This window comes from Thamnophis sirtalis, unplaced genomic scaffold (genome assembly GCF_051295495.1).
Source record: "Thamnophis sirtalis isolate CommonGarterSnake01/CBP01778 unplaced genomic scaffold, rThaSir2_p1.2 scaffold_10, whole genome shotgun sequence".
NCBI lineage: Eukaryota > Metazoa > Chordata > Lepidosauria > Squamata > Natricidae > Thamnophis > Thamnophis sirtalis.
This window is the reverse complement of record NW_028261390.1, coordinates 24,502,866-24,516,649: the sequence shown is the minus strand read 5'-3', so window position 1 is coordinate 24,516,649 and position 13,784 is coordinate 24,502,866. Positions and strand designations below refer to the sequence as shown.

The 13,784-nt window shown below is 34.8% G+C and overlaps 1 protein-coding gene across 33 annotated transcripts in view; it reads right to left on the bottom strand.

The window, feature by feature from the left end:
- Positions 1 to 13,784, bottom strand: part of ANK2 (ankyrin 2) — a 297,111-nt gene that overhangs the window by 28,396 nt on the left and 254,931 nt on the right. For 32 of the 33 annotated variants that reach the window (XM_087724233.1, XM_087724230.1, XM_087724241.1 and 29 more), the window contains 7 exons: positions 12,503 to 12,707; positions 9,805 to 9,901; positions 7,765 to 7,993; positions 6,284 to 6,409; positions 4,894 to 5,016; positions 3,913 to 3,945; positions 2,238 to 2,256 (listed from right to left, as the gene is read on the bottom strand). In XM_087724233.1, coding sequence (XP_087580359.1) covers positions 2,238 to 2,256; positions 3,913 to 3,945; positions 4,894 to 5,016; positions 6,284 to 6,409; positions 7,765 to 7,993; positions 9,805 to 9,901; positions 12,503 to 12,707 — 832 coding nt within the window. The remainder of the gene's footprint in view (positions 1 to 2,237; positions 2,257 to 3,912; positions 3,946 to 4,893; positions 5,017 to 6,283; positions 6,410 to 7,764; positions 7,994 to 9,804; positions 9,902 to 12,502; positions 12,708 to 13,784) is intronic. The other variant, XM_087724228.1, reaches the window with a different exon arrangement.

Here is a 13,784-nt window from a genome sequence, read left to right as displayed (position 1 = left end):
TTAAAACACCACCACCGCAGAACAGAGGTTTCAAATGTTCAGGGAGAAAATGTAATGAATGGTAACCAAAAACATTCACACAGAGATATACAGACACAAACATACACACGATATATACATACATATAGATATATATGTAAGCCAAGTTATTTCCATGCAAAGCAAAGTTGTTGCATACATTGCAGGTAACTATTCTTACATTAAAAGGAGCCCAATAAAACTTAAAGGTTAAAAATTAAAATGGAATTAAATCATGTGGAAAATACTGTGGTGAAGTTTGACTTTCTATATCCAGTATACTTCGTATCTGATTTTGAAAAAAAATCATTGGACAAGAATAAAGATTAAAAAGTTTTGTAGTAAGGCTCCCTTTAGAGAAATCAAGGACTATATAGCTATTTGTAATTTAGTTTGTTAGTCTGTCTTTTTTCATGATCAGCCAGCTATGGCTGTGAGCTGTGGATATTAGAGATGTGCCTAATGTTATTTATATATATTCAACTTGCTTTTCTTTCTCTCTTTTCTGGGTTGCCATGCATCTTTTGTGATGCATTGGAGAGTTCATTCTAATTGCTATTGATGAAAGCTCACTAGTTCTCTGCTAGTAGAAGAGATTATAGTATATATGAATAAAGTAGAATATCTACAGTACTTCTTGCATAAAGTAGATTAGGGACCCAAATAACAAGGTGTGATTTAGCTACTGTAATTGTCAAATAAGATTTGACTAAGTTAGTGGCTGATTGACAACCTTATAAGGTAAACCAGACAGCAAACACAATCAGCTAGGCCAATTCTGCTTTACTGTAAAGTTATCTTAACAAATCTTGTATAAATATTTCTCTCCCTTTACAATCCAAGAAACTGGGGTGGGGGTGAACTCTTCTGAGCCTCTTATCCCACCCACATTCCTGCTGAAGGCTCAGCTGCCTTTATCTAATTGTTTCCTACAGTGGTGGGTTGCAGGCGGTATGCCCTGGTACGGGCCTACCGGAGCCTGCCCGGAGCACCGGATACCGGTATGGTGCTCCGGAGGGCCCGCCCGCCCTGAGTTCCTTACTGGTCTTTTAAGTCTTTGGTGCTTCCGTGCATGTGCTGGCATGCACAGCCCCTGCGCAACTCTCTGCTGAGCAGCTGGACCATTGCGGAGGCTCGTGGAGGTGCTAAGATGCATGCACACGCTGCATGCCTGTGCACACACACAGCATACATCCATGTGGATGCCAAGGGCCCGTTCCAACTGTATCGTTTGGAACGGGATCCGGAACCCACCACTGTTCCCTACATTGCACTTTTTTGCCTCGTCTCCCAAGGTCACTCCCACTTACTATTACATTGATTTAGATAGGGTTGTTGGATTACTAATCTCAACTACCTATTTCTGTAATGTGACTTAATTCTCTGTATACTTTTCAGCAGCTATCATAAGATATACAAGATAAATCTGGCACTCTAGCACATGGATGCTTGTTTCAAATAGCCATTTGTAGCATGATGTAGAGAGTCAGTTTGGTTATGGAGATTAAAGGCACCAGCCTAGAAACCAGGAGACCGTGAGTTATAGTCCTGACTTAAACATAAAACCAGTTGGGTGACTTTAGGCTAGTCATTCTCTCGCAACCCTAGAAAGAAAGCAATGGCAAACCACTTCCAAACATGTTTCCCAAAAAATTGCATAGATTTGTACAGCAAGTTGCCAGAATCACCTAACTTTATCCTCATTTGGGGCAAAAATAATTTCCAGAAAACAAAATTCTAAGAGATAAAAAAATACTTCACCATAGTATTAAGACATAGATAGATGGTTTAAAGATCTTTGTTACTTTCAACAGTATCACTTTTAGTATCTCATAGGGATTTTCATGTGAGTAATTTCATGATGAGTTTTGATAGTTTGAATATTTTAATTTTTAAAAATGATACTGTAAGTTTATGGAATGAAATGAATTCAGGTCACGTACTTAAAATAAGAGGGAGAAGGGGTTACAGTATGAAGGGCTAACAGCAATAGCAGGGTTACCAGGTAATTAAAAAAAGCAAGAATGCTTAGATGAACTAAATATTTTAATTTTAAATTATTAATAACAAGAAACAGATTTCAACTAAAAACTATAGTTAGAGTATTATAATCTTATATTTATAAAGTTATGATCACAAGTGGCAATTAAAATTTGCAATCCCTTTCATGCTTTATTAGATAATTCATGCACATTATAATAGTTTTGTTAAAATCTTACGTTTTTCTGATGTGTCAGTCTGGAAGAAAACAAAGAATGAATGGGTCATAGAAACATAATGTTACAATAACCAATAGAAACTATTATTCTGAACTAGACCTAGACTATGATCTTTCATTTTAGAAATGCACATGACATTAGCAGCTCAATTCTAAATATTCTCATACAAAGAACCAAACTGAATTCATTTTCTTCTTGATAAATATTCTTAGGATTTCAGTTAAGTTAGTTACTTAGAGTGGTGGAATTAGCCATGCTTTTAAGTCATTAGAGATCATGAATTAAATTTATACATATAATACTAATGGTTAATTCACTGTATTTATACTGGATGTTAAAAAGGGAGGGCAGAAGCCATTGAACTGGACAGAAATACAGAAATGGAAAGGGGTTATTTTTAACCTGCACTTAGGAAAGTGTTTTGAGACGTTAGTAGCAAAAATGGTAACATATGATATAGGTAGAAATAATCTAAAGGTCTTCTTTTAAGATTCAAAGCATTTATATTTATATTTTTGTGATGTTTTGCTGGAGAATTGGAATCATCTATTTTATTAAAGTATTTTAAGTGCAAAATATTATATTTTTACATATTTATTCTTCTATATTTTTATTCTTTGTATTTTCTTCTACAAATAATTACTTTTGAATATTCTATTTTTATTGATATGTCTATTTATTTATTTATTGGTCAGCAACTGAAAATGATAAGTGTTAATTAATTCATGATTTTATATTTACAGAGAATCATTTCCCATTACAATTTTAAAATGGCTGTGTCCCTGCAATTTTTTAAAAACATTTTTGTTTTTAATAATTATCCATTGTCTGCATGTTTCTAGAAAAGCCTTATGAGAAAAACTATTTTATCAAAATAACTCAATAGGGAACATTCTTTGCTTACTGCAATTCAGGTCATTTCGCATTGTAGGAAAGGTAATTATACTGGAGACAAATTACAATAGAATGTCTCCAATTAACTGAAACACTCAACAATTACAGCTATTTTTAGAAATTATAAAAGTTTCTAAGAACTTAAAGAAAAGTCATCTTTCCTTTCTAATTATTGTTTGCTTGACATTTACTCCTGGATAAAATTGCTAAAAGAACAAACTCACCTCAACTACAAGGATGTAAATATAAAAAGTTAAATCAGGTGTACCTTGAACTTTCATTATCCTTTGAGGACATCATTGATAAATATGTAAGCTTTCACTTCAGAACCAATGGAGTGGACTAAGTTGTTATATACGCTAAGTTATTAAAATAGTTTAGCTAACTTACAGATTTAAATTTTATATATTTAGATAATTTACTATTGTACCCGTGTCTCATTCATTGGTAATATATACTGGTTTAAATTAGCAATTAACATCTACTGCTTATAAATATATTTTTCATTTTCTCTTTCAGTTAATCTCTTCTCTCTTTCCAAAACAGAAAATGTAATAGAATAAATAAGGATTATAGATAGTTTATTACTGGATTGATTGCAAAGGGCTTACAAACCTTGGTCAATATCTACATGAAATAATTAATTTGAGATGGGCCACTTCTAGTCAATAGGCAATAAGTTGTTCATATTTGACATAAAGTCATCTGCCATTCAACTGATTCCTCTTTCCCAATTTAGATCCTTATCCTAGCAATTTTACAGCAGAATTAGCAAAGTTACCTCTTCTTCCTGTTCTTGATCTGATTCTGATTCCTTTAATCCAATATGCCATGCAAGAAAAGAAAAAGAGAGCAAGGAAAGATAGGATGCAATTAAAGGAAAAGTATGATTTCTGGATATATTTAATTGGTAAGAATACATAAAGAAAACAATGTTTGCACTTTCTCCTAAGAAGGAAAGAAAAAAGAACAGGGAAGTTGGTTCAGTTAAGAAAAGTGGGGATTCAAGTAAGTTCGAAGAAGAAAAGCTATTTCATGTTGGGATTTTTTGTTTGATTATTATGCATTAAACTTACAACAGTTTTTCAAATATGCCAAAATTCAATCTGTGTAGAAAAGTTTGTTAAAGATATCTTTTAAAAAATAAGAACAAGAAAATGAAGCATTAGCATAGATTTATATTTCTGTCACTAATTAATGTTTAATGTTGCTATGTCTGAATTACATTGAAAGTTAGAATATTTGCATGCGATATCTCATACAATTTTCCTGTTCATTTACTGACAATTAGTTTGGGGCTGAGCAAAAAAGCTATAAATAAAAAATGCCAAATAACAAATCTACTTTACAGTTTTAATTTTTTTTAAAGAAAAAATTGTCCAGCATTGCCTGCTAATCGAGCTCACTATGTATGCAAATACACACAAAAATGGCTTAATTATCATATGAGTTAGTGATAGCAATGTTGATTGTTATGAATTATTGGTAAACTTTAACTCATAACTAATGAGTCATTGCTTCCATATAGTGTTGAGAGTCATCCTTATATATGACTCTCAGCACTCAAGGAAGCTTGAGATCCTCTGACAAGACAGAATGTTACATAATTTATGCACCCCACATATGTGATATTAAATCATAGCTATTTACATAATGCTATTAAGAATTTGTGAAAAGTACAAAACTATAGAACAAGTTTAGTGCATCTTAAATTACAGTGTACAAGTATAATATGAGCAGTTATATTTTAACTGGGGAGTACCTTGGTATATATTGGTAATGTGATATTCAGATTGCAGATAGCTTGATGTACTAGACCTCTTGTAGATTTAGGCTCTTTCATAAATGATAGACGTCCACAAGATTCTTGTGTTGTATCCCGAACCTAGTGCAGAAAAATAGCAGGAGTTCAAACACAACACTCTGAAGATGTCAGTACTGCATGTCCCTCTTTGTTGGTGGGATCTGGGCAATAGTGTATTGGATTCCAAAGTAATATCTTAAGGAGAAACTCTCACTTGCAAGAAATAAAGCTGGGTTTTAGTTGTGATATGCTGGCAAAAAATATGCCAGAAATAATCAGTACTTTTCTTACACTCAGCAAGTATTACTGCATGTCACAGATAGAATTAAAGGTGAAATCTTCAGTTGACCTAAGTATGATGAGTGGTGGAGGGCTCATCTGATGACAACTGTTACTGTGTTGTCATTTAGTGTGTCACTTACTGTCATTTAGACTAAAAAGGTAAAAAGCACACCTATGAATTAGACCAGGCAGAATTAAATACTATAGATCTGAATGAAGATAGTCTGATTTTATGAAGCAGAGTTGCTCCCCAAATTTTCATGTGCTTTAGACTGCAGGTCACAGTCCCTATATTATTGTACACAGATATTTCTTCAGTTATTTCTTTTTTTGTTTTGTTTCCTAAACATCTCTCTCTTTTTTTTATATAAAGATTTTTTTTATATTTTTGAATAAACAGAGACAAAAAAAAAAAAAAAACCCACAAAACCATCTTCCATTACAAGTTGTAGAAAGTGTGTCGATAGGTTACAAAAACTTCTGTGCATCCCTTCCACAGTCATCACCTACAATTCATATCAAATCATATATTTTAAATAAAATATATTTTTATATACTGTATTACTATCATCATACCTCAACCTTCATTTGACTATAATTGTTTTTACGTCCTTTTATATAAAATATTCCAGATTTAAACCAAGGTTCCAGCAGCACTCTACTGGCCAAAAATGGGCCAAGCAGGGCCCTGCTGCAAGAGTTTTGTAGGAGGCCATGGAGGCTAAAAACGAGGTGTGTGGGGCCACATGTGGCCCCCTTATCCCGTTTTGGCCGGCAAAGTGCTGCAGGAGGAGTCCATTCCATCTCCCCCCTGCTCCCCTCCCCCGCCAGCCCACAGAGAGGGACTACAGTGCTGATCCGGCCCTCTAAGAAATCCAGTTTGACACCCCTGATATAGACAGTTGACCTTTAAAATTTTACTTATCATGGTATTGGATTTTTTTTGTCACTTACCTCCACCTTCTTCCAAGGGTAAAAAACATAAACCAACACACTATACCTTTATTACTGGTATTGAAATAAAATAAAACCAAACTTGACATACATATTTGTATATCAAAATTACCTTGACAAACAATGGAAGTCTGTTTTCTTTGAAGGCATAAAAACTGAATATATGATGTTGACCACTCTTTGTTAATGGTACTAAATTCCCAAAGCAGTCCACAAATATAGGTTTTCCTTCTAATACCTACACATAATAAATAAGAAAATAAAATGTTCATTAATTTTGTTCTTATATTTATTCTTGCTAAGTTAGAACATATTGTTATTAATATAAAGAAAAAGGTTTCCCATGTCACAGTTGTGTTCAACTCTAGGGAGTGATACTCATCTCTATTTCTTAGATGATGGAGCCAATGTTCAGAGACACTTTTGTGGTCATGTGGCCAGCATGACTATACACCAACATGCAGGAGTTGACCCCATTGCAATTATAAATAAACAGCAGCAGCAAATATGGATTAAAATGTATGCAAGAGATTCTCAATATAGACAAATACATTATTATTTCCAGACAATCAATATTTCTTAGTAGTTAAATAAAACATTACATATATGCAATATGTCCTCAATCCAATGTAAAATGTTCAAAACATTTTAGAAAATTGTGTTTTTTCTTTCCTAATTTTTTACATAGTTTGTCAATAAAATCTTAGCTATAAATATCAGAGCAAGGAGAAAATTATTTAAATCTGATTAAATCAAATGTAAGCAGAATACCATAAATTAAAAAACTTAATAGGATCACCTCCCTATGTTTTTAATTCGTGTACTGCTTTGTAATGGACAACAACCAAAAACCATAGTAGAGACAAAAAGAAACTGTCACAAATACTTAACTAAGATAAAATATTCCACTTCTGATGGGTTCTGCATGCAGCAGAACAGATGTTGCAACGTTTAAAGAGATTCTGATTCAGCAATAAATAGTAAGCATAGACTGATGGGAACTTAATTAAAATGTGGAAGAATCTTTTCAAAAATCACAGTATAAAAGTAAAAATAAAATTTACAAATATCTACTCCACATGAACAAAGGTGGGAAGCATATGGAATTATCTTTTCCTTCAATACAGCTATTGGAGACATACCACTAATTGATTACGGTAATTGAATTTTAGCTCTTTAAACGTTAGCATTCAAACTTGATTTTATTGATTTGTTAGCTTGATACTATAAACCTTTAAAAAAAAATACCGCATGTCTCTTGGTAGGTAAAGGCCTGCCACATCCCTATACTGCTGTTTTAAGAGCAGATCAGTCCAAAGCTAATAGAGATTTTTGCAAGAAATTGCCATAAAGCAGGTCATGTTGGAACGGTTTTATGACATCTTATAACAAAATAGTCAGTCATGTCAATAGATATATTATTTAAAAAGTAATATGCATTCTTAACCATAAAACAAGGATTCTTAATAATATTCCAGCCTCTATTGTAGCAATATAACATTCTCAGATTGTTCATATTATTATTATAGTGTCAATAAATTTTCCCTTCCATCATATAGGAAACATGTCCAAAAATAAAAATAAAAATAATACCTCTACATCCCTGCTTCGAGCAACTTCAGCAAAATTTTCTTGTTGTTCCAGTGTTTTATCCACTTTATCATCGGTCATGCAGAAACATCTTAGACGGGCTTCTATGGGATCCTGAGATTTGGCAAACACTACAAATTTGGCCATGTAAGGTACACATATAATTTCTCTATAGACTTGGGAAGCAAATGCTACAGATTCCTGTATCTGTCGACAATCTATCAACCAAAATCTGAAAGTAAACAAACATATTAAATTATTATCAAAAAGATCTACCAGATGGGGGGGACAATAATGTGATTAAACTTCTAAAACACTAGGAACTAGCACTGATTTCAAATACCAGATGTAAAAGACAAATTCAAATATTTACTATATTATATATTATAATATATTATATTAAATATTATATATTTCAAATATAATTCAGATTTGACAGTAGTTGAACTGCCCCCTGGACCTTGATGTGAGGGTTGGATCAGGACTGAAATATATCTGAATATATTGCTAGTTTAGTCAGGATTATAGAATGTCTTCACTGACCCTTGTACCTTAATTTAAACCAAAGTCTGAATAAGCTTTGTCCCAATACATTATACCTTTGTTTTTTCCCATTCTATCTCTTGCAATTGTTTATTTATTATTATTTATTTGTTAAATTGATATGCAACCCATCTTGCTACCCAAACCACTCTTTTGTTCTCCTTTTTCTGAATTCTTCCTTACTATTCTAATCAACAGACTTTAAAAGAAAGACAAGAAAATCCTTATCAGAATGCTCAATTTTTGAAATCAGGGCAACATTCTAATGCCTTAGAAGAGGGGCATCAAACTCTATTTCATTGAGGGCTGCATCAGGATTGTGTTTGACGAGGGGCTGGAATGGGTGTGGCCAGGGCAGACGTGGCCAGCCCAATGTCGGGGGTGCCTGTGGTGGCCCGAGCGCTCTGCCATAGAATACGGGCTCCCAAGCACAGTTTTTGGTTGCAACAGCCTCCTATAACCCTCTGCCAATGAAAATGGAGCTCAGGAGGGCCAGAGGCACTGCGGGCCAATCCTTTGCTGTTTCCAGGGTGACCCCCACAGGCCAGATCTAAGCACCCCACAGGGTGGATCCAGCCTCCGGGCCTTGAGTTTTACACCCATCTTAGAACAAGAAGTTTCTTTTTTTTTTTAACAAGTTTTTATTTTCTTCCCCATCTATAATGACTTACAATCATCACATTAACACTGTTGTGTCATCATACCTGTATATTACAATCTTATATCACTTCTATATTTATATGCATTCATCTACAGTTCTATACATTTCTCTATTGTTTCTTGGCTGAATTAACTTTATTCCTGTTATGCAACCATTTATACCAATTACCCCAAATTTCATGGTATTCAGACTCTTCTCTGTCCTTTAATCTTAATGTTAACTTGTCCATTTCTGTGCAATCTAGGATTTTCTGAATCATGAATTCATCTTGTGGGATATTACTCTGTTTCCAACATTGGGCAAACATTATTCTGGCTGTAGTCAACAGATATATTAGTATATATTTAGTTTTCTTTCTATATTTCCCCTTGGTTATTCCCAGCAGAAAGAGTTCCGGTTTATATTCTATTTGTTCCTCTATAATTTGTTGTATCCATTTCCAAATTTTAAATCCAAGTTTCTGGACAGGTCCACCATATATGATAGAAAGTCCCTTGAATTGTTTTGCACTTCCAGCAGGTCGGATTCATGTAGAACAACAGGTTTCTAACATCTCCAGGCTATGGAATCCTGAGGGAACAGCTGTTTAGAATTCTGTCATAGGAGCAGCTATCAGAGAACAGTAAGTTTACTTGCAATGTTGACATTAGATTTATTTATTTAGTATTGCATTCAGAGTTAATTATAATTTGGTTTATTTCAGGATTGGCTGAAAATTAGGGATCCTATTATAAATAGCAATAGGTGACTTTTGGACAAGGTGCATATGCATAATTCACTGCCAGACTAAGCTTATGGTTCTGAAATGCTTTATACAGTTTTATTATTGGGCACTGTACCTGGCAGATACATTTGTGGTGAAGGAAACACATTCATTTACGTATGTTAATGGTGTTGTTCCTGTTATGTCTTCCCACTGAGCAGGTGTTGTTCCACCTGAAACAAATAGATAAACAGTAAGCATGCCTGTAAAATTGCAAAATTGAATGTATAAAATTACTTTTAGTTAAATTCCTAGTCATGCAAAGTCTGACCTAAGGCTATTCCTAAGATTTTTCATCATTAAAATTAATTCTGACATTTGCCAGTATGACAGCTAAATGACTAATATAGAATAGCAGTCCCCATTCTTTTGGGCATGGGGACCGGTTCCATGGGAAACAACTTTTTAACAGACCAGAGGCGTGGTTTGCATGCTATGTAGATCCCGCACATGTGCAGATGAAGCTTCACTCACTTGCACAGCCCAGTTCCTAACAAATCATAGGCGGCTTACCAGTCTACGGTCTGGGGGTTGGCGACTCCTGGTATAGAAGACTAATATAATATTATATATATATATATATATATATATATATATATATATATATATATATATATGTATATGTATATGTATATGTATATGTATATGTATATGTATATGTATATGTATATGTATATGTATATGTATATGTATATGTATATGTATATGTATATGTATATGTATATGTATATGTATATGTATATGTATATGTATATGTATATGTATATGTATATGTATATGTATATGTATATGTATATGTATATGTATATGTATATGTATATGTATATGATGTATATGTATATGATGTATATGTATATGTATATGTATATGTATATGTATATGTATATGTATATGTATATGTATATGTATATGTATATGTGTTATATTTATGCTGATAAATAAATAAAGGTATATGTATATGTATATGTATATGTATATGTATATGTATATGAATATGCATATGCATATGCATATGTATGCATGCATGCATGCATACATACATACATACATACATACATACATACATACATACATATATATATATATATATATATATATATATATATATATATATATATAAAGTCATAGGAGCGATTTGTATCTCCATTCATATACAATTATAAAGTCTGTGATCTTCGATACCCAAAACTTATTTTAGGGTACAAAATGAAAAAAATAGTACATTCTTTACATCAGGGGTGTCAAACTCACAGCTTGTGCACCGGATGCATCACATGCTGGCTCTGCCCATGCCCGGTTTAGCAAAGGGGAGGGAAAGTCCCGATATGTCACGTGATGCTACCATGATGATGTGAGTTTGACACCCTACTTTACATTAATACTGTACTAAAATCTGCACTGCAAACTCGATGTCTTCTGTTAGGAAAAATAGCTTTGGTTTTGTTTACGTTGCTGTAGAGTTTGTTTTGTTTCATTTTGGTGAAACATAGTTTTAAGGTTATTTTTGAATTATGGGTTGTAGAGACTGCCACTGTTGTTTTCTGTTACTTATTATTTGTATTGTTTCAAAGCTACCTTTCTCACCCATACTACCTAATCGGAACACCCTCGGTGAGAGAATTTCCTCCTTATTATTATTTCTCTGAGATTTAATTCAGGCATGAGAAGCTAAGGAGACTGTCCATAGCTTTCTGGTTAGATGACTGTTGAACAAACAGAAAATATTTATCTCCTCTTTGTTACTAAGCAAAAACCAACAACAATTTTATTTTCCCAATATTCTCTTCTCCTTTGAAAGATGAAAACTTTATTTTTTGTTTAAATGAATTAAAATTGATTTTAAAAAACAGGCTGTTGTATATTTCAAACCACTCTATTCAAAGACTTTGACAGACAAAAAAAAAGTTATGATTATATTTTAGAATATTTTTCACAAGGAGGTGACGCAGATATAACACTGACTTCTTAAAATAGTCATTGAGAAATCTCAGAACAACAGAAATAAATACCACTGCCAAAACTTGTTGAGGGGAATTACAGTAAGAGAATATACAGTGCATCACCACCTTTGCTCTTTGTCAAGTCCTCAGAAAAACCTGTGGGGTTGGAAACAATGCTGGACAAAGATGTCTCTTGAATTGATTCAACAAGGACGTTCTTCTAACAGAATAACAGAGTAGGAAGGGACCTGGGAGGTCTTCTAGACCAACCCCTGCTCAAGCAGGAGTCACTATACTTTTTAAGAAAAATTATTGTCCAATCTCATCTTAAATCTTATAATTCATCAATATACTTATAATCTGACAATTTAAAAATCTGGAAAAATAGGTCTTCCCTTTGTTTTACAAGGCAAATAAATTATTTGGCTTATAAAACAAAACAAATTGAACAGTTGTATTAATGTTATAACTAAATATTGGTTTATATCCATAATGTTTAAAAGTTATTTTTCCCCCCACAACTCTGTTTCACAATAAAATTAGCAATGACTCTTTCCACTGGACAGTTCCTATTCCTAACCTACCTTTTCTAGTCACAGAGCATATTTTTAGAATAAAATATAGTTAAAATGGAAATTAGTTATTTTAATGACAGTATTCATAATGTGGACAATGTGTATTTGAAATGGGTAAACCAATGCTCTGAAACTATGATCTATGGAGGTTAGTTTACATAATTTTGTAACAGGGCTTTAGTGAAAATTTAATGATTTAAACCACCAATATTTTATTTCAGCATCATGTATGAAATTGCAGAGAAATGTGAGAACTTACCTGTTATGCTGCATAGTAGTCTTAGAGTAGGAGTCTCACCTCCATAACCATTTATCATCATATCACTGGAAACTTTGGGAACAGGAATGGTCATAGTGATTGGCTTATGGAATTTTCTTCGCCTAGGTTCCAGTGTGACAATAGGGCTGAATGTGGCTTTGTTGCCTAAAATTTTCTTTATAAGTTCACTGTGCATAGGTTGGGCCTATTCAAAGATATGGAGAAAATAAAATTTATCTTAATTAAAATTACTTGAATAATGATTAGCTACAATAATACACTTTGTCCTATGTTCATTATGGTGGCACGCAGAACCCTCTCTGTGGGCATGCCAGATGTCACCGCAGCTAACTCCAACACGCATGTGTGCACACCCCCTGCTGGGCAGCTGGTCTCTGCCATGCATGCACAGGGGGCAGGGCGCGTGCACGGGGGAACTCACATTGCATTTTCGGGATTTGTGTGCGTGCCACCCCAGGCCATGTTTTGGGCCTGGAAGGTCTCCTGCACCAACCTGGATGCCAAAATGGGGTGTAGGGGCGCTGTGCAAGATCCAAGACCTGTTTTGGCTTCCACGTTGGTGCAAGAGGCTTTCCAGGCCCAAAATGGGGCACAGGGTAGGGCTTGCACCATCAAAGAGGCTGCAACTACAGTCCATTCACACCGGCAAAGAGGCTAGGGTTGCAGGCCATTCATGCTGGTAAAGAAGCTGTGGCTGCAGGCCATTTGCGCTGATAAAGAGGCTGCGGCTGCAGGCAATTGTGCTGGCAAAGAGGCTGCAGTTGCAGGCTGTTTGTGCTGGCAAAGAGGCTGAAGCTGCAGGCCATTCGTGCCGGCAAAGAGACTGCAGCTGCAGGCCATTCTCCTCAGCAAAGAGGCAACAGCGGTGGCGGCAGGCCAGTGTCTCCAGGTGGAGTCATGCCCAGGTGCACCAACAAAGGCCGGAAGTATCCACTCACTATGTTTTGCCTTCCAGGTTGATGCAGGAGGCTTTCTAAGTCCAAAACAGGGTGCAGGGACACCGTGTGAGATCCCCTGTGCCCCGTTTTGGGCATGGAAAGCCTTCTGCATCAACCTGAAAGCCAAAGTGGGGTGCTGGGAGGCGGGGCACATGCATGGGGGATTGGATGCATGCATGTGGGATGTGTGTGAGGGGTGAGGCGCATACATGAGAGGGTGCTCGCATTGCATTTTGTGGGGTTCGGGCACGCATGTGTGCACGTGCATGCTTTAGGCACTTGGCATCCAAAAGGTTAATCATCACTGTCCTATGTGGTGATTT